General features: G+C 39.0%; 1 protein-coding gene across 1 annotated transcript in view; it reads left to right on the forward strand.

The window, feature by feature from the left end:
• LOC124619904 (ARL14 effector protein) overlaps window positions 1-9,824 on the forward strand; it is a 72,072-nt gene extending 62,248 nt beyond the window's left edge. Inside the window, exon 4 of the mRNA XM_047146538.1 lies at window positions 9,373-9,824. Coding sequence (XP_047002494.1) covers window positions 9,373-9,448 — 76 coding nt within the window. The 3' untranslated portion in view covers window positions 9,449-9,824. The remainder of the gene's footprint in view (window positions 1-9,372) is intronic.
• The last annotated feature ends 9,723 nt before the right edge of the window (window positions 9,825-19,547 follow it).

The following is a 19,547-nucleotide window of genomic DNA, read 5'->3' on the forward strand; positions in this document are numbered from 1 at the left end:
TGCTGCATCGTGTTGTGGTTGCAAAGATGGACCTCGCCATGGATGTCAGGAATGAAGTTGCGCATCATGCAGCCTAGTGTGCACAGTTTGAGTCACAACACAATGTCCTGTGGCTGCACTAAAAGTATTAGTCAACATGGTGGTGTTGCTGTCAGGGTTCCCCTAAGCCATAATCTTTAGGTAGCAGTCATCCACTGCAGTAGTAGCCATTGGGCAGCCTGAGCGAGGCATGTCATCAATAGTTCCTGTCTCTGTATCTCCTCCATGTCCGCACAACATCGCTTTGGTTCACTCAGAGACATCCGCATACATCTCCTTTTGAGAGCCCTTCCTGGCACAAAGTACCAGTACAGATGCGATCAAACTGCGGTATTGACAGACTAGGCGTAGTTGAACTACAGACAACAGGAGCGGTGCACCTCCTTCCTGGTGGAGTGAATGGAACTGATCAGCTGTCAGACCCCCTCTATCTAATACGCGCTGTTCACGCGTGGTTGTTTACATCTTTGGGCGGATTTAGAGACATCTTTGAACAGTCAAAGGGACTGTGTCTGTGATAAAATATCCACAGTCAACATCTGTCTTCAGGAGTTCTGTGAGGGTGATGCAAAACTTTTTTTGATGTGTGTTCATAAAAAAAACTTGCACAACATCCAACAACAAAATGAAGAAAAATAATTAATTCTCAACATGCAAATTGTGTTGGCAATAACGAAAACTAATTAAAATTTTGGCCAAGATTTTTTTTTTTTCTACACATTATTTTAAAACATTGAAGTTCGTACATGTGATCATGCTTAACATTGTAAAAAATCAGGTTCTAACCTGATAAATACGGTATGATTAAACATGATACACATTGCCCATTTTAAACTTCTGATGCAACTAGAAGCTTTATATGCAAATGAACATCTTTCCTGATGCACACCCATATATTTGAGGAAGAGGTTATTATTGGAAAATAAAAACACCAACTAGCTGTTGTATAATTGCTTTAACTATCAAAAAAAAAAAAAAACTTACATTTTTACACATTTATGCAATGCAGGAAAAAAAATATTCCGTGCACATGAAACTGTGGACAAATTTGGCATATCATTGACACCTGCTTGCTATGTTTGATGGCATGCTTTCACCCACTTGCTTTGGAGAGTTTGTGGTAACAGCTGTTAAAATGTCTTATCACTGGAGTTCCAACCAGTTTGTGATTGCCATTCATTGATGTCTCCCAAACATCATCAATCCCAAGTAACGCATTTGCAACAGCCTTGGGGAAAGCAGTGATACCCATTTTTTGTTTTGTAATTTGAACATACAAAGTATGAGCATTTACAAGAGTAAATGATAATTAATTGAAACCCCCAGCTGCCGAATCATCACCTTAGTAGGCGTGACTAATGAGTGGATGGGCAAAGCACCTATTAGGAACATTACATATGTACATTGTGGACAGTTGGGAATGTGGGTCTCACGAGAAGCATGCAAGAGATAAGTCCCTGCAGTCGCGCTATTCATCTGTGTCCTCGGTGGCTCAGATGGATAGAGCGTCTGGCATGTAAACAGCAGATCCTGGGTTTGAGTCCCGGTAGGGGCACACATTTTCAGCTGCCCCCACTGAGGTACTGTATGTCAACAACACCTGTCGGCAGCTGAGGGTTTCAATTAATTATCATTTATTCTAGAGAAGCTGCACGGTCATCAATGGCATCTGTTCTTTAAAGAACAGCTACTATTTTCATATATATTTACAAGAGTAGAATTGTATAGTAATTTAAAGGCCACTTTGCGATACCGCTTCACTGACTTCTTCAAGCATGAGCCATAGGTTTTCTTTTTATCTGAAAGATCAATGAAGCGCTTGACTACATTGTAATCCACAATTGCATTTGGTTTTTTCACTTCACCTCTCCTTGTTTTCACAGCCACAAGCTCAGGTTTGTGTTTGGTTCTCAAAAAAAATTATGTCCCTCTTGTCACAGCACTTTCTAACAACCACCTTTGAATTGCTTTCTGCAATCATTGTTTCCCCCTTCAACTTTTTTGTCATGAAAGTTTTCAGATTCCTCCTCCTCTTTGCACATAGTGTTCCCACCAGATGAGTTCGTTTTTCTAGAAGAATGTGCACCAACTTCATAGAAGTGTAAAAGTTATCTACAAAGAGTGTCCTTTCAGAATTCAAAAGTGAATCCATTAACTCTAAAAAGTTGCTGTTGTTAAGTCTATAGCATAATTTATTTTCCACAATACACTTTAACTTTCCAAGTATATTCACCTACAGCACACACTTTGTATAAAGTCACTCCATATTGAAAACAGTTTTCCAGGAATGTACTGGTGAAATCGTAACCTTCCACGAAATCGAACCATTGTTTCATCGATACAAACAGCTTCAAGTGGAATGAAAGCTTCCTGGAATTTTGTGTTCAGAGAATTCACAAGCTTCCTAATTTTGGACACCTTGTTATGTTCATCTCTGTTTTGTCGCAAAAATGTATGCAACTGAGGAACAAATCAAACATATTTCAGGACGTGATAGAAGACACCCGGTTTTTTGTAAAGCGGATTCTGGCCCCCCAGAATCCTCCAGTCTTGGTTTATGATCAAGCCCCATCACAACATAAGCCCCATAAATTTCCTCAAATTATCAACACTGATATTACTCCATAAAGTCAGTCTGGATGATGGTGATAATGTTCATGCAGCTATTCCACTAACAATCTTTCGCTCAGCATAACGGTTTGTTTCATTCACTATGAAATTGCACATTTCTTCACCAAGAAAAAAAAAATTGTAGACATCAATGGGATGACTATTTGCAGGTAGATTGTCCAAAAGTGCATTGTTTATTCCACAGCTACCAGAGAAAAAAAGTTGAGGTTTCCCTTTACATCAAACCACTTTATTCATGAAGTAGGGAACCCATCAGCACGAGAGATATCTTCAGGTAACGTCTCACTTTCACGGTTTTTGTCAGTGGAAGATGAAACTTTGTTTGCACCATTTATAGACGTATTATTCGTAACTTGCATATGTACCTTCTGTTTCTTCAGAGGAATTATATCATCTTCACTACTACTCTCGATCAAGGAATGAGCACAGTAATCTGGGTCGGAATCGCTACCACTTTCAAACAGTGATTCACCTGATAAACTCGATTCCTCCAACCATTTTCGGATTCTGTCCTCATTTGAATCCTTTTTTCACCATACATCCACAAAATCTTACTGAAAACAAGCACTACTCACGCCACATCTGTAAACAAAATTTCAGTGCCAGCAAGGAACATGTATTGATGCTACATCGTAAACGGGTAACAATTGCCTGTCAGCCATTGCTGCCACTACAAAACCAACACCACAGTACTTCTCCCACTGGCCGGTATTATTCGACGCCCATTTGATTCCAACGCAGGTGTGATCGTGTATGCACCACAGGGAAATATTCTCAAACCCTCGCATGATCAAATATGATGGACATGGCGAAAATGGAAAAATTAATGTGCGTCAAATATGATGCACATGGTGTTGAAGTGCTAATAGCAAGTTAACTTCGAGGTATACTCAGAAATAAGAAATAGATATGAGTCAGTTTTATTGTGATTGTCTTTAACAATTATGAATTATCAAATTATAACTAGACACATTATTACTTTTCCAGTTACATTACCAATATTTGTGGCTTGGCTTTTTTTTAGTGTCAGCATTATTGTAGCCAAGATAGACACAAAGCCCACGCCCACAACAGTAGTGGGAGTTTATATGCTAACTGGCTCTGCAGATGATGAAGAGATTGAAGAAATATATTATGAAATAAAAGAAATATTCGGATAGTTAAGAGGGACTGGAATTCAATAGTAGGAAAAGAAAGGGAAGGAAAAATAGTATGTGAATGTGGACTATGGGAAAGGAATGAAAGAGGAAGCTGCCTGTTGGAATTTTGCACAGAGAGTAATTTAATAATAGCTAACATTTGGTTTAAGAATCTTGAAAGGAGGTTATATACGTGGAAGGAACCTGGAAACATTGGCAGGTTTCAGACTGATTATGTGGTACTCATCATCTCAGCCTTTTCCCATGTCATGTGGGGTTGGCGTTGCTTTGCTGGATCCTTCTTTTCCATAAATGCCTATCTAGTGTTTCTTCTCTGAGCCACCATTTCTCCTGTAGGTCCCCTGCTATCTTGTCTTTCCATCTCAGTTTCAGTCTTCCTCTTCTCCTTAAGCCATCAATTTCTAGGTCTTAAAACTCTTCTCCCCACATAGTACTCCCCTCTTCTCTGCACATGTCCATACCTTCTTAGCCTACTTTCTTGGATCTTCTTCCCTATGGGCCCCACTTTCACTGTTCCCCTGATGTACTCATTCCTGAGCATATCCTTTCGTGTCACCCCACTCGTCCACCTTAACATTCTCATTTCTGCCACTTCCATCTTCTTCTCTTGGGCTTTGGTAATGGGTAAGTTTCTGCACTATACAGCATCACAAGCATCACCACAGACCTGTAAAGCTTTCCTTTCATTCTGCAGCTAACCTTCTTATCACACAGTACTCCACTCAGTTTCCTCCAGTTCATTCATCCACTATTTATCCTGTGCTGTATTTCGGCCTACAGTCCTCCATCACTTTACATGTAAGAGCCTAGGTATTTAAATTTCTTGACCAGCGTCAGTTGTTCTCCTTGCAGGTTAATATATTGATCTTTGGCATCCTTTGTACACATATACTCTGTTTTCACCCTGCAAATCCTCCTTCCCCTTCCCCCTTCCCCTTTCCTCTAGAGATTTTCTCCACTGTTCAAGCTTTTCTTGAAGTGCCTCCCAAGTGGGTTCACAGATTACTACATCATCGGCAAACATCATGCTCAGAGGTGCCTCTTTTTTTTCACATCTTTGACTAGTACATCCATGACAAGGTCAAAGAGATATGGGCTGAGAGCAGATCTCTGATGTAGTCCTACTTTCATTGGAAAGCCCTTGTGGCACCTGCACTGCTCCTGACTTGTGTCATTGCACCTTCATACATGTCATCTACCACCCTGAAATATTTTTCTGGCAGGCATTTACTTCTCAGACACATCCATATCTCTTGCCTCGGCACTCTGTCATGTGCCTTCTCAAGATCGATAAAGACCATATGCAGTTCGACTTGTACTTCTCTGTGCCTCTCCATCAGTTGCCTTAGTGTAAATATTGCGTCGGTTGTTCCTCTTCCCAGCATAAATCCAAACTGTTCTTCACATACTTCAGTTTCTAGACGCAACCTCTTTTCAATTATTCTTTCCGAGATCTTCCTTGTGTGGGACATCAGTTTTATCCCTCTATAATTGCCACAGTTTGGGATATCCCCTTTCCCCTTATATATGGAAACCAGTATACTGCTTCTCCACGCATGCAGCATTTTTTCTCCTTTCCAGATCTTCTGCGATAGATCCCAGAGAAAATCAGTTCCCTGTTCTCCCAGACTTTTCCATGCTTCTATTGGGATTTGGTGTGCCCCTCTTGATTTTCTTTATCGTGTGTTCAACTTCTGTCCTACTTATACTGTGGGTCATTCCTTCATTCATATCTCCATCCTCATTCTTCTCTCCTTCATTTTCCTCATTCAATAGCCTTTCAAAGTACTCCCACCACCTATTCCGGATTTTCTCAAGGTCGTGTAATACTATACCTGATTCATTCTTTATCTGCCTTATTGGTATTATGTCCTTGGTCGCCTTATCTCGTGCTTTGGCAACCTCTAGGAGTTTCCTGTCTTCTATCCAGCGGTTCATACACCTCTTCCATTGCCTCAGCCTTTGCTTTTGCCAATGCTCTTTTTGCAGTTGTGTAGGCTTCCTTGTCGTCCTGTTATGCCCCCCCCCCCCCCCCCCCCCTCCAGTTGCTGGCTGCTGGCGGAGTTTTTGTTTATATGGTAGTAACTCAGAGATTTCAGAATCAAATTTAAATTGTAAGAAATTTCTAGGGCAGATGTGGACTCTGACCACAATTTATTGCTCATGAACTTTCGATTAAAACTGAAGAAACTGCAAAAAGGCAGGAATTTAAGTTGGAACCTGGATTAACTGAAACAACTAGGGGTTGCAGAAAGTTTCAGAGTGAGCATTAGGGAACGATTGACAAGAATAGGGGAAGGGAATACAGTGGAAGACAAATGGGTAGCTTTGAGAGATGAAATAATGAAGGCAGCAGTGGATCAAATAGGTGAAAAGACGGGGAGCTAGTAGAAATCCTTGGGTAACACAAGAGGTACTGAATTTCATGGATGAAAGAAGAAAATACAAAAATGTAGTAAATGAAGCAGTGAAAGAGACTACAAATGTTCGAAAAATTACATTAACTGAATCTTCTGCCCATTCTTGGTAGAACAACATTATAATAAATAAAAACCCCTAGTTTGCCTTTGTTCTACGGTATTACTTTTGTTGTGTCAACTAGTTTTCAGCTTACAAGGCCATCTTCAGACATTACTTTGCTTTTTTTCTACAGTATTACTTTCATTGTGTTAACCGGTTTTTGGCTTAAAAGCCCTTTTTCAGACACCTGAAGATGGCTTTGTGAGCTGAAAACCAGTAAACACAATAAAAGTAATACTGTAGAACAAAAGCAAAGGAGCACTTTTCATTTATTTGGTAAATGAGATTGATAGAAAGTGCAAAATTGCTAAGCAGGAATGGCTTGAGGACAAATGTAAGGATTTAGAAGTATACATTACTAGGGGAAAGGATAGATGCTGCCTACAGGAAAAAAGAGAACGACCTGTACAAATACAAGAGCTTAGATGGAAAACAAGTCCTAAGCAAAGAAGGAAGTGGAAAGGTGAAAGGAGTATATAGAGGGTCTGTACAAAGGAGATGTGCTTCAGGGCAATATTATAGAAACAGAAGAAGGCATATATGAAGATGAGATGGGAAATATGATACTGTGTGAATAATTTGATAGACCCCTGGGAGACCTAAGTCGAAACAAGACCTTGGGAGAAGACAGCATTCCATTAAAATTACCGACAGCCTTGGGAGGGCCAGCTATGATAGAACTCTTCCATCTGCTGAGCAAGATGTATGAGATAGGGGAAATACACTCAAACTTCAAGAAGAATTTGATGATCCCAATTTCAAAGACAGTAGGTGCTGAAAGGTGTGAATATTACCAAACTAGCAGTTTAACAAGTAATGGTTGTAAAATACTAACACAGATTCTTTACAGGAGTATAGAAAAACTGATAGAATCCTATCTCATGGAAGATTAGTTTGTATTCCAGAGAAATGTAGAAAAATGCAAGGCCTATGACTTGTCATAGGAGATAGGTGAAGGAAAGACATACCTACTTTTGTAGCATTTGTAGACTTGGAGAAAGCCTTTGACAATGTTGACTGGAGCACTCGCTTTGAAATTCTGAAGGTGGCAGGAGTAAAATACATAGAGTAAAAGGCTATTTACAATTTATACAGAAATCATATGGCTGTTATAAGTCGATGGGAATGGAAGGGAAGTAGGGAGTGAGACAGGGTAGCAGCCTATCCCCAATGTTATTCAGTCTGTATATCGAGTGAGCAGTAAAGGAAACAAAAGAAAGTTTCATGTTTAGGAGTTTGAGTTCAATGAGGAGAAATAAAAAGCTTTAAGGTTTGCCAATGACATTGTAATTCAGTCAGAGACAGAAAATGACTTACAAGAGTAGTTGAACAGAATGGACAGTGTCTTGAAACAAGGATGTAAGATGAACATCAACAAAAACAAAACAAGGATAGTGGAATGTAGCCGAATTAAATCAGGTGATGCTGAGGGCATTAGATTAAGAAATGAGACACTTAAAGCACTAGAAGAGTTTTGCTATTTGGGCAGCAAAATAACTGATGATGGTTGAAGTAGAGAGAATATAAAATGTAGACTAGCAATGGCAAGGAAAGAAATTTGTTAACATTGAGTATAGATTTAAGCAGCAGGAAGTATTTTCTTGAAAGTATTTGTGTGGAGTGTAGCCCTGTACAGAAGTGAAACATGGACAATAAATAGTTTAGACAAGACAAGAATAGAAACTTTTTAAATGTGATCCTACAGAAGAATGCTGAAGAACAGATGGGTAAATCATGTAACTAATGAGGTGGTACTGAAAAGAATTGGGGAGAAAATAAATTTGTGGCACACCCTGACTAGAAGAATGGATCGGTTGGTACGACACATTCTGCGAGATCAAGGAATGACCAATTTAGTACTTCGTGGAGGGGGGGGGGGGGGTATAAAAATCATAGAGGGAGACCAAGAGGTGAATACAGTAAACAGATCCAGAAGGATGTAGCTTGCATTAGTTACTCAGAGATGAAGAGGACTGCACAGGAAGAGTAGCATGGAGTGCTGCATCAAACCTGTCTTCAGACTAAAGACCACAACAACAGTGTCTCTGTTCTCACTTTGAGAGTGAGTTACAAAATACTGGAAATCTGACAGTATTTCTATGACTAACAAACATAGGTTCCATAAAATGATAATTATGTATGCATATAGTATAATGAATCAATAGTTACAATCAGGGCCAGTAGGCCCAAGTGACAAGCCATTGCTTGGGATGCTAAAGGTATCAGAATTGTAAGATATCTTACAGGACGTATCACAGTTTGTAGTGGTTGAGGTGCCAAGTTGAAAGGGACGACAAGTGCAAGATTAGTATACAGTGTGTCACAGTTAGTAGTAAAAACTGACAGATGATGGTGTACGAGGGAAAAGGGTGGTAGGAGGGCGTGTTAAATAATAAGTCACTTGTGTGGGGAAAATGTCCTTGAAAATGGCCCTTCTTACAATGATTGAAACATAAAAATTGCAATAATAAGCATTGACGTGCCTTTTAAAAGCTAGATCAGCTTGTTTACTAAAGAGTGTAGCACATATTTCACTTAGCTCACCTTATTCCGTTGTATTGCAATTTGCATCTTTCCTAATTTTTCTCACACACTCCTTCAGCTTTTCTCTACGTCTGGCACCTACGTCTGTATTCTGCAAGCCATAGTACGATATGTGGCAAAAAGTATTTTTTGCACAAGTATTATAAGTTCAATTAAAATTTTAGATGTGTAACACGTTCAACATTAACTTTCTTCAATTACTCAATATGATTATTGTTTTGGGGATATGTTTATTTGTATTTGTTTTCTTGTTCTAGTGTAAATAATGTGCACCTGAAGTTGGTAAAGTGTTTTTTTGATACAATGTGTGCACTAAGATCCCTATGCCCATTGCCATTGCCACCCATTTTCGAATTTTTTAGTTTATGTGTTAGATAATAGCTGACATAAAATATTTCAAATTAAGACTATATTTTTTTATTTGCTAAGCCTGAGTAATGAGTATCAACAAAATTACAAACATTTTTTTCTTTTCCAGAGTCAACAGGAAATTTGTTTATGAACAGATAGAAATTGAAGGCACTGACATTGTCATAAAAAACAAATTTAAATGAAAAGTAAACTTCGGCTGCCTTCTTTTGTGAAGAAGTTTTACAATCTGCGTGCATGGAAATGTGCTTTCAGGTTTTAAAATTTGTGTTATTTACAGAAAGTGTCTGTGAAGTTAAATTGTTTTTTATCATTACGGAATGGTTTACCTTTTATTGAAATGAGGAACTTCATTCTCATAAAAGGAATAGGCAATTGAATTGTGTGATCGTTTGTTTTGTGAAGTAATGTATACAGGAATTGAATATTCTTACAGAATTAATATATCAAAGTATGACTGAAATACGGTGACATCTTATATGCTATTGGTTTGTACAGCAGAATCTAAGTTGGAGATGTCAATTCCAATATTGATGTGAACAAATAAATATGTAACTCTAATCTGCACCTTCTTATTTTTACCCGTATTATCGTACTTCATTTGTATATTTACTTGGTCCTAAATAGATCTATTCCTTATTGCAGTGGCTGTAGTTTAATAATTAACTATTTCGTCCACTCATTGTGTGAGGGCTCGCTTGCATATATCATACAGGTAATCATACTGTAGCTGCAACCACATTGAAGGGATATCTGTGAGGAGGCCAGACTAACAAGGTTTCTGAAGAGGATCGGCAACCTTTTCAGGGCAACATGCTGGATGATTGAGTAATCTTGCCCTGCAATACTGAATCAGAGCATGAAATGTGGGAGCCCCTAATTGGGTGGGTAGGGTAAGTAAGTTACAAATCAGAAATGGAACTTTAGCGGGGATTGGTAGTATATGGCACATAAACAAGTCTTCTGTACAGGTGACTTCTCATCCGATCCAGTAAGTCTCCCCTGATCCCTAGTTCTGCATGACTTTTCCGAATTCTACCCCTTTTCCTAAGCCTCTCCAGTGTGTTTCCTACACCCCTCTTCATTCTCCTTCAACCTTTCTGCTGGTAGGAGAAGCCACTGGTTCCGAAAGCTTGTGTAAGTAAAACCTTTTTTTATGTGCGTGTTCTCCTGCTGCCGGTTGGAGAGTAGATTTTTATCTATCCATTTACATTATATTGTCAAAAATTTATTATTTTCGTTTTTATAAGTTATTGTTAGAGAGAGAGGGAATCAGGGAGAAAAAAAGTCTGTTAAGAAATAATAAAAATATTGATTCAAATTATGCGGCCTACACGTTCGGAGCAGTAAATGGTGATGAAAGGAGCAGAACTTCGAAAAAGCCCGGAATAAAATTTTCAGTGCGATGGGGAATTCCCAAAGTCTTTTTAAAATTATTAACTGAATAAGTCTGAAATTCTCAGTATGTCGACTAGTGATTCAGAAAATAAAACTGAAAATATACCGGCTTCCTCTGAAGCATTCACGTGTTTAGATATTGTCTGAGAAAGTTTGAAGCTCATGATGGAAGTGGCCAGTATCAGATTACCTGTCCTGAGAAAAGTGCATGATTTAGCGACTCTTAAGTGGGTAAGCGTGGTTAGTACATGTAGCTTTTATTTGTAAATTGCTAAATAAAAGAATGCATTAGAATATCTTACTAACCTGGTTTACATTACTGAACACCCATTTCCCTCTGGCGTGTTAGAACATGAGGGAGGAAGTTAGTTTCATGTTCCGTGAACCATTTGCATGATACTTCGTAATGATGTGAAATGAGTCATTTTCCACACACATCACTAATTAATTTTTAAATATTGCTGAGCATTTATAAAGGGCTTTTTTTAATTATGTTACAGTAATTGAAATTCTACAGAATAGGAGGAGTTGTCAAGGAGAAACTCTTTTAGTTTGTTTTAAAAATTTACTTTGCTATCTGTCAGACATTTTATATCTCTGGATGAGTTTTCAAACATTTTTGTTGATGCATTGTGCACCCCTTTTAGTGCTAATGTGGAATAATGAATGTCATTTTTCCTCTGTTATTGTAATTATGTACACCATTCTTCCTTTTGAATTGCAGTGGATTATTTAGAACAGACTTCATAAAGCAATAAATATACTCCGAAGCAGTAGTCAGAATGCCCAACTCTGCAAACAGATGTCTACAAGATGATTTGGGTGTGCACCATGTATTACTCATACAACACATATTTGTGCAACAAAGATTTTGAAACGTGAAGCTTCCTGGTAGAACTGTGCTTAGGGCACAAAATAATAACTGTCAACACTTGGGTCAAGAATAATGAAAGTAGGTGATATATGTACAGAAGTAGTTCAGGTTGTGAAAGGTTTAACACTAGAACAGTGGAGTTTCTGACTTTATTATAGGTTATTTAATCCCTTCCTTTTTTAGTTATACCAATAAGTAATGCAACACTTTTTTTCTTGACTAGTTCAGATTGAAAAAAAATGCTAAATGTGTTGTGGGCATTGTGGAATATTTCCACTTCAGCTCCTGTAGCTTCATGACGTTCTGATAGATGCATGACGTTCTGATAGATGGCAGCACTATACATAGTCTTCAAAATGGCATCTGTAATGGAGGTGCGTTCCAAGTAGAGAACTAACACTGAGTTTCTTTTGGCAGGAAACCAGAGCGTTGCACACGTTCATAGGCACTTGCACATCTGCTGAGACGTGGCAGTGAACAAAAGCACAGTGAGTCATTGACAAGGCATCTGTCTTCATCACAATGGGGTTGCACAAACCTGTCCAACCTCCCATGTGCCGGCCAGCTGCATACCACTGTGACTCTTGCAATGTTAGAACGTGCAGACAATCTCATTCAGTGTGGTAGACGGATCACAATCAAACACTTCACTGCACAGCTGGACGTCTCTCTTGGTAGTGCTGACACACTTGTCCACCAGTTGGTATGCTCAAAGGTGTGTGACCACTGACTTCCTCGCTGCCTACAGCTCAGTTCTCAACACCTTCAAACTTCCATTTGTTTGGTCCAATGAAGGATGCACTTTGCAGGAAGTAATATGTGGATGATGGGGAGGTTATTTGTGCAGCGAGACATCTCCAACATTGACCAGTAGAGAACCATGCAGGCATTCATGCCTTCACAGGAAGGTGCTGTAATGCCTTGGCACTGAACGGAGATTATGTTAAAAAATAGGGTTTTGCAGCAAGTGGAAATAGTATGGTTTATTGAAATCCTGAATAAAACCAACTTGCTTTCAGAAAAATAAGTTTTGAATACCCCTCATACTCTGCTATATTGCCACATCTTGAGGAATTGACTAAACCTGCATCTTGGGTTATGTGGTAGTAGTTGTTCATCAATGATATACTTCCTCCAGGGCGGTAATAACAAATATTGTTTTCAGTGAGCTTACTGCAATTTCAAATGCAAGAGCAAATTTGTTAGCATTAATCTCTGGTTGATTTTTCTTAAAAATTGAGAAATGTGAGAAGCTCCTGAAATCTGTCCCTTTGAATAACATCTGTGACAAAAGTATGCCTCCCAAGAAAATGACCAAAGATCACCCACATACATACCTTTTGTACAAATTACTCGCTGAGCTTATACAATGGCTATCAATTTTTCCAGTACCTGAAGTGACATGGTCCAATTATTGTTTCTTAGTACTTTGATCCTGTGTGTGATTCAGTGTGTTTAATGATGAGATAGAGCATATGCTTCATCAGAAGTAAGCTGGAAAATGATGACAGAGTTTCCTACTCATAGACAAGTGTAAGTAATGGGCTCTCGTCCCTCCCTTAGATCATTTGTTGCCGACCTCCATCCAGAAAATGAGAAACTAGCAGTCTCTCTCTCTCTCAGTTCAATCCCTAGTGACCGTCTTTGTAGAGGCATTCAGCTGGGCCGGTTGTGATGGATGAGGTGAGAATTGATGTAGATCAGCATCTGAATCCTCTTCCATTAATTCTTCCTTGTTCACAATGTCGTAATCTTCAGTTGTCTTGGTACAAAATCCTTATCTTCATGTGAAGTCAATTTCCGATACAATGTTGGAATTCTCTAATTATAAAAGACATAAAATTTCATTGTGAGAAATTCCACACTGATGACTTGTGTTCAAAAACATCTTTCATAGACAAAGAATATTTTGTGAATGACACGATACAAATTGTCAGTTCTTGAAAATATAATGTAATTAAAGAGAGAAAAATCTACTCACAAAGCAGCAGCATAAGGAGAACACACGTATAAAGGTATGCGACTCCGCAAGCTTTCGGAGCCCATGGGTCCTTTTGCTGGCAAAGAGTTCCTTCTCCTTTAACCACTCTGCAGAAGGAGCCACTGGCTCCGAAAGCTTGTAAATTTCTATACCTTTATATGTGCGTGCTCCTGCCCCTGCTCAGTGAGACTTTTCATGTATCCAATTACAAGATATAAACTGTTGCAGATTGGAATGTGATGTGCCAAGATACAACAATGAACTGCAACAACTCCACAACAGTGCTGATTGTTGCAAATTCATTGTTAGTTTACTTACATATATTCACAAGAGAAATTACAGTGGTGTCAGATTGACCCCTTCCACCATTCTAGATGTAGCAAATGAAATGTCCAACAAAATATATTTTGTAAAATCTTTAAGCATCTTTGAAAAGAGGAGGAAAAAATTAGGGAAAGTTCTAAAATTTCATGACTGAGGTAAAAATTATTGAATGCAATGATGGAGAAAGAAGTGGGACGTAACTTTGACCTCTTCTGTTTTCTAGTGTTCAGATAAATTTCTTAATCTAACACAGAGACTTCAAAACCAGATTTTAAACTGCAAAGACAGGGTGTAGTGGCACAGTGGTTAGCCCACTGGACTTGTATTCGGGATGGCGACAGTCAAAATCCCCTATCAATCATCCAGACTGTGGTTTTTCATGAATTCACTAAATCGCTTAAGGCTAATACCAAGATGGTTCTAGTTATTGACTGCAGATTAAGACTGAAAGAATTGCAGAAAGTTAGGAATAAGAGGTGGAACCTAAGTAAATCGAAAGAAACGGAGGTTGCCGAGAGTTTTAGAGGGAGCATTAGTCAACGATTGACTGAAAGAAGGGAATGGAGTACAATAGATGGTGAATGGGTAGCTCTGGAATAGTGAAAGCAGCCACATATCATGTAGGAAAAAAGACATGGCCCAGTAGAAATCCTCATATAACATCAGAAACTGAATTTAATTGACAGAAGGGGAAAATAAAATAATAAAACAGGTAGGAGGGAATAGGCATCTAAAAAAATGAGATTGATAGAAAGTGCAAAATGACAAATTAGGTATGGCTGGGGGACAAATGTGTGGCTGTATTAGCATGCATAACTAGGGGAAAAATAGATGTCACCTACAGGAAGACTGAAGAGATGTTTGGAGAAAAGAGAAGCACTTGTATGAATTAATGGCAAGCCAATACCAGTCAAAGGAGGGAAATCTGATAGCTGTAAGGAATATATAGAAGCAAAAATAACTTGAAGACAATATTATAGAAAGAGGAGGAGGAGGAGATGATGATGATGATGATGATGATGATGATGATACAGGAACTCTTAACACTGCAAGAAAAAATTTGACAGAGCATTAAGAGTCCCAAGTCCAAACGAGGCACTGTAGAAGTCCACATTCCCTTAGAATTGTTATGAGGGTGGTTTGAGAAGTTCTCGGAATCACCATGAGAGGTCAGTGTTAGCTCAACGAGCTGTTCACGTGATATTCATTGGACTTTTGCCTGTAAACATTAGTCGCGTCAGTCCTCTTGGAAGACAGCTATGGTGGTGACGTGGCTCTGTTGTTGTTCCCGTGTAGTGATTTACGAAGATGGAAAAAATAGAGATTTGAGCAGTGATTAAGTACTTTGTAAAGAAAAGTATGAAAGCAAAGGACATTCATGCCGATTTCCAGAATGCACTAGGGGACTCTGCTCCTTCATATTCAACTGTTGCCAAGTGGACAATGAATTTAAATTTGGTCAGGAGAGCTTAGATGACGATCCGTGCTGTGGTTGGCCAAGGTGTGTCACTACTCCAGAAATCATTGCAAAAGCACACAAAATGGTCATGGAGAGTCACCAATTGAAAGTGTGTGAAATTGCTCATGCTTGCCAAATGTCATCTGAAAGGATATATCACATTTTAGCTGGAAAATTAGAAATGAAAAAATTATCTACAAGATGGGTGCCGCAACTCTTGATGCTGGATCAAAAACGCACGAAAATGGGCATATTTGAACAATGTTTGGCCAATTTTAGGAGAAATGAACAAGATTTTTTGGACTGGTTTGTGACCACAGATGAAACTTGGGTGCACTACTACACCCCAGTGACAAAACAATCAGAGCACTGGAAACATGCTGATTCTCCACCACCAAATAAAGCAAAAACAATCCCTTCAGTGGGAAAGGTCATGGCATCACTGTTTGGGGATGAGAAGGGGATTCTGTTCCTAGATTATATCTCCCCACTGAGCAAACAATTACTGGAGAATACTATGCCAACCTCCTGGACAAATTGCAACAAAAGCTAGGTGAAAAAGGGCCAGGTTTAGTGAGGAAGAATATCATCTTCCATAAAGACAATGCGCGCCAGCCCATATGTACCGTCGCCATGGCAAAATTACACGAACTAAGGTATGAATTGTTGCCACACCTGCCTTATTCACCTGATATGACTCCATCAGACTGCCATCTTCTCAAAACAAAATTTTTCTTGATGGACGAAGATTCACTTCAAACGAAGAATTGATAGCTGGAGTTGACAAAGTTTTTGCAGGCCTGGAGAAAACTCATTTTCAACATGGGATCAAGGCACTGGAACATCATTGGACCAAGTGCATTAATCTGCTACATTGAAAAATAAAGTTTCAGTGATGTAAGTACTTTTTTTGTATTTAGTTCTCAGAACTTTTCAAACCGCCCTCATAAGATCCTTGGAAAAGACACTTGGTAAGGAGGATGTAAGACAGTTGAAATACTTCCAGAATTGAATAGAATAAATAAAGTTACAAAGAAGTTTGTGAAAATGACTGAGCCATAATTTTAATAGGTAATGTTTGCAAAATGATGACTCCAAGTTTTTACAAAAGAATAGAAAAACTTGGAGAAGCTGACATTGAGAAACACCCGTCTGGGTTCTGAAAAAGTGGAACAATGTTAGAGAGAGTACTGATCCACGACTGGCCTCAAAAGATAGGTGGGAGAAGGGCGAATGCTTGCACATACAGAGAAAGCTTTTAATAATGCTGACTGGATACAGCCGTTGAAATTCTGAAGATAGTGGGGATAGAAAACAGGCACTGAAAGATTTTCTATGACTTGTTCAGAAACCAAACTTCAGTTGTAAGAATTGGACATAGGGATGCAGTAGTTAAGAAAGGAGTGAAGCAAGATTGTAGCCTATCCCCAATGGTATTCAGTCTGTACTTTGCGGAAACAGTAAAGGAAACCAAGAGAAATTAGAAAAACGAATTAAAAGTTCTGGAAGGGAAAAAAATCTTTGAGATTTGCTGATGACACTGTAATTGCCTGAGGGATGTCCAATGACTTGGAAAGATCAGTTAAATGGAATGGATGGAGTCCTGAAAAAGAGATTATAAGATGAATAACAGAAGTAAAAGAATTGTATTTATTTATTACTTATTTAGCGTAAGCAAATAAGGCCTTCAGGATCTCTCTTACATCGGAGAAGGAACAATACACAACAAATATTGTAGTTGAATTAAATTGGGTGATCCTGGTAAAATTTGATTAGGAACTGCCGCACAAAAAGCTGGATATGAGTTTTGCTATTTGGGCCAAAAAAAGATAAATTTATTATCACTGAATATAAATTTGTTTTTTGAAAGACATTTGTCTCGAGTTTATGTAAGGGACGTGTGTGTTAAACAATCAGACATGAAGAGAATAAAATTTTTTGAAATGTGATACTACAGGAGAATAGGGGTGCATGGAAAGATAGAGTAACTATTGCTAGTGGAGAGAAAGTTGAGGACTAAACACTATAGAGCGAGTTAAAGACTTTTGCTACAGTAAATAAATTCAGATGGATGTAAATCACTGTAGTTACCCAGAGATAAACAGACCTGCACAGGGTACATCAGTGTGGAGAGCTGCATTAAATCAGTCTTTGGTCTGAAAACCACATCATCATGTAAAGCATGTCACTTTTTCCCCAGGTATGCACAAGATTGCAAGACTCTTATTTGACTTTCCTTAGTATAACATCATGTTATCATAACTGAACCAATTGTACTCGGCAAAATGCTAGAGCTTAATACTTCTTGTGCCTTAAGATATAATATTCAGTAGAAGTTGTATTGAGTCCAAGATGATTCAGTGAAATTTAACTGGTATGTATTTTCTCTCTCAGGCAGTTTGCATAAATTTGTAATGGCATAGGTGGATGTGGACAAGTGGTTCTTTTCTTATCAGACAGGCATAGATAATGTGCACCAACAGGAAGCGGCAAGAGTGATCCTCTGGCTGAGACGAAATTGCACAGAAACACCGATGACAGCATCTCTCATCTACGTAGCAGCTCGTTGACCGTGCTAGCAGTGCATTCTGAACTGCCATGTAATGTTGTATCAGGCAGCATCAGCTAAACTCTTATAATTGTGATTATAGTAAGTCAGCATGCAGCCCCGGGGGTATTGTTCAGGGTCAAACCCCAGACCGGTGAATGGAGAGGGTTGGCTGACCCTGGCGGACCCCATTCACTCACGGCTGGAGGTCTGTAGTTCAACTCTCGGCCTGTCAAGGCTGCAGCTGGACCACTGGGCAGGTGTCATATTGAGAAGGCAAAAGAACATCAGTAGCCTCTCAGCAGAAGCCAGCATGATACTTCAGGGATCTGCATGGTCAGTTTTTACACTCACAAAAGTGGGTCTCTTGTGGCATTACAGCTACTGAAGCCACATTTGCTCACATATCAAAGGGCTTCTGGTTACAGTAGAGCTAGGCAGCATCATGCAGGTGGGCTGCAGTGCATTGGCATAATACAGAGTTGGTGAATTGTCGTAAACTGCCTGCTTATGACACCAAACCCTCTGACTAGCCCTAGCCCTATGCCGCTTCAGATGTCATTAATCATGAGGCAGATGGAAATTTCTGTTGTGGGATGTTACAGTTTATAAAATATTGTCAAACACATTGCTCCATGTACCTGATGTTTCTAGCATGTTTCATTTTCTCCGACACCACTATGCCCTAACATTGGTATTTCTTTCCCGGCTGTTGTTTCTCCCTGTGGAGAAGTTGTTTGAAGCAGTCCACACACCAACAGCTGTTTTGCGGGCATTATTTGCCATAATACCCAATGTCCCACACCGTAACTAAATATTTTCTGAAGTCAGTATCATATTGACCTTGCCCAACATAGACCTGACTTATTTTTCTCTGCTCATCACAATTTTCGTCACAAAGAATTTGAAGGGGGTTTTAGTCATGGGAGCTGAACTTGAAAATTGAGATCAGTTTTGCCCATTGAGAGAAGTTTTCATGTGATACATTATTCTTGGCGCATCAAAATACTGGAGTACAATATATATTGGTTATTTTTCTGTGGCTTAATTATTCTGAAGATGTAATTGTTGAAAGTCAGTCATACTATACAGGGTGGTCCGTTGATAGTGACCGGGTCAAATATCTCGTGAAATAAGCATCAAACGAAAAAACTACAAAGAACGAAACTCATCTAGCTTGAAGGAGGAAACCAGATGGCGCTATGGTTGGCCCGCTAGATCGCGCTGCCATAGGTCAAATGGATAACAACTGAATTTTTTTTTTTTTTTTTTTAAATAGGAACCGCCATTTTTTATTGCATATTCATGTAGTATGTAAAGAAATATTAATGTTTTAGTTGGACCACTTTTTTCGCTTTGTGATAGATGGTGCTGAAATAGTCACAAACGTATAAGTACATGGCATCACCTAACATTCCGCCAGTGTGGACTGTATTTGCTTTGTGATACATTACCCATGTTAAAATGGACAGTTTACCAATTGCGGAAAAGGTCGACATCGTGTTGATGTATGGCTATTGTGATCAAAATGCTGCTCGGTATCCTAGACGACGACATCCAAGTGTGTGAACCGTTCGCCGGATAGTTACGTTATTTAAGGAAACAGGAAGTGTTCAACCACATGTGAAACGTCATCCACGACCTGCAACAAGTGATGCCCAACTAGGTGTTTTAGCTGCTGTCGCAGCTAATCCGCACAT

This window comes from Schistocerca americana, chromosome 6 (assembly GCF_021461395.2).
Source record: "Schistocerca americana isolate TAMUIC-IGC-003095 chromosome 6, iqSchAmer2.1, whole genome shotgun sequence".
Taxonomy (NCBI): Eukaryota; Metazoa; Arthropoda; class Insecta; order Orthoptera; family Acrididae; genus Schistocerca; species Schistocerca americana.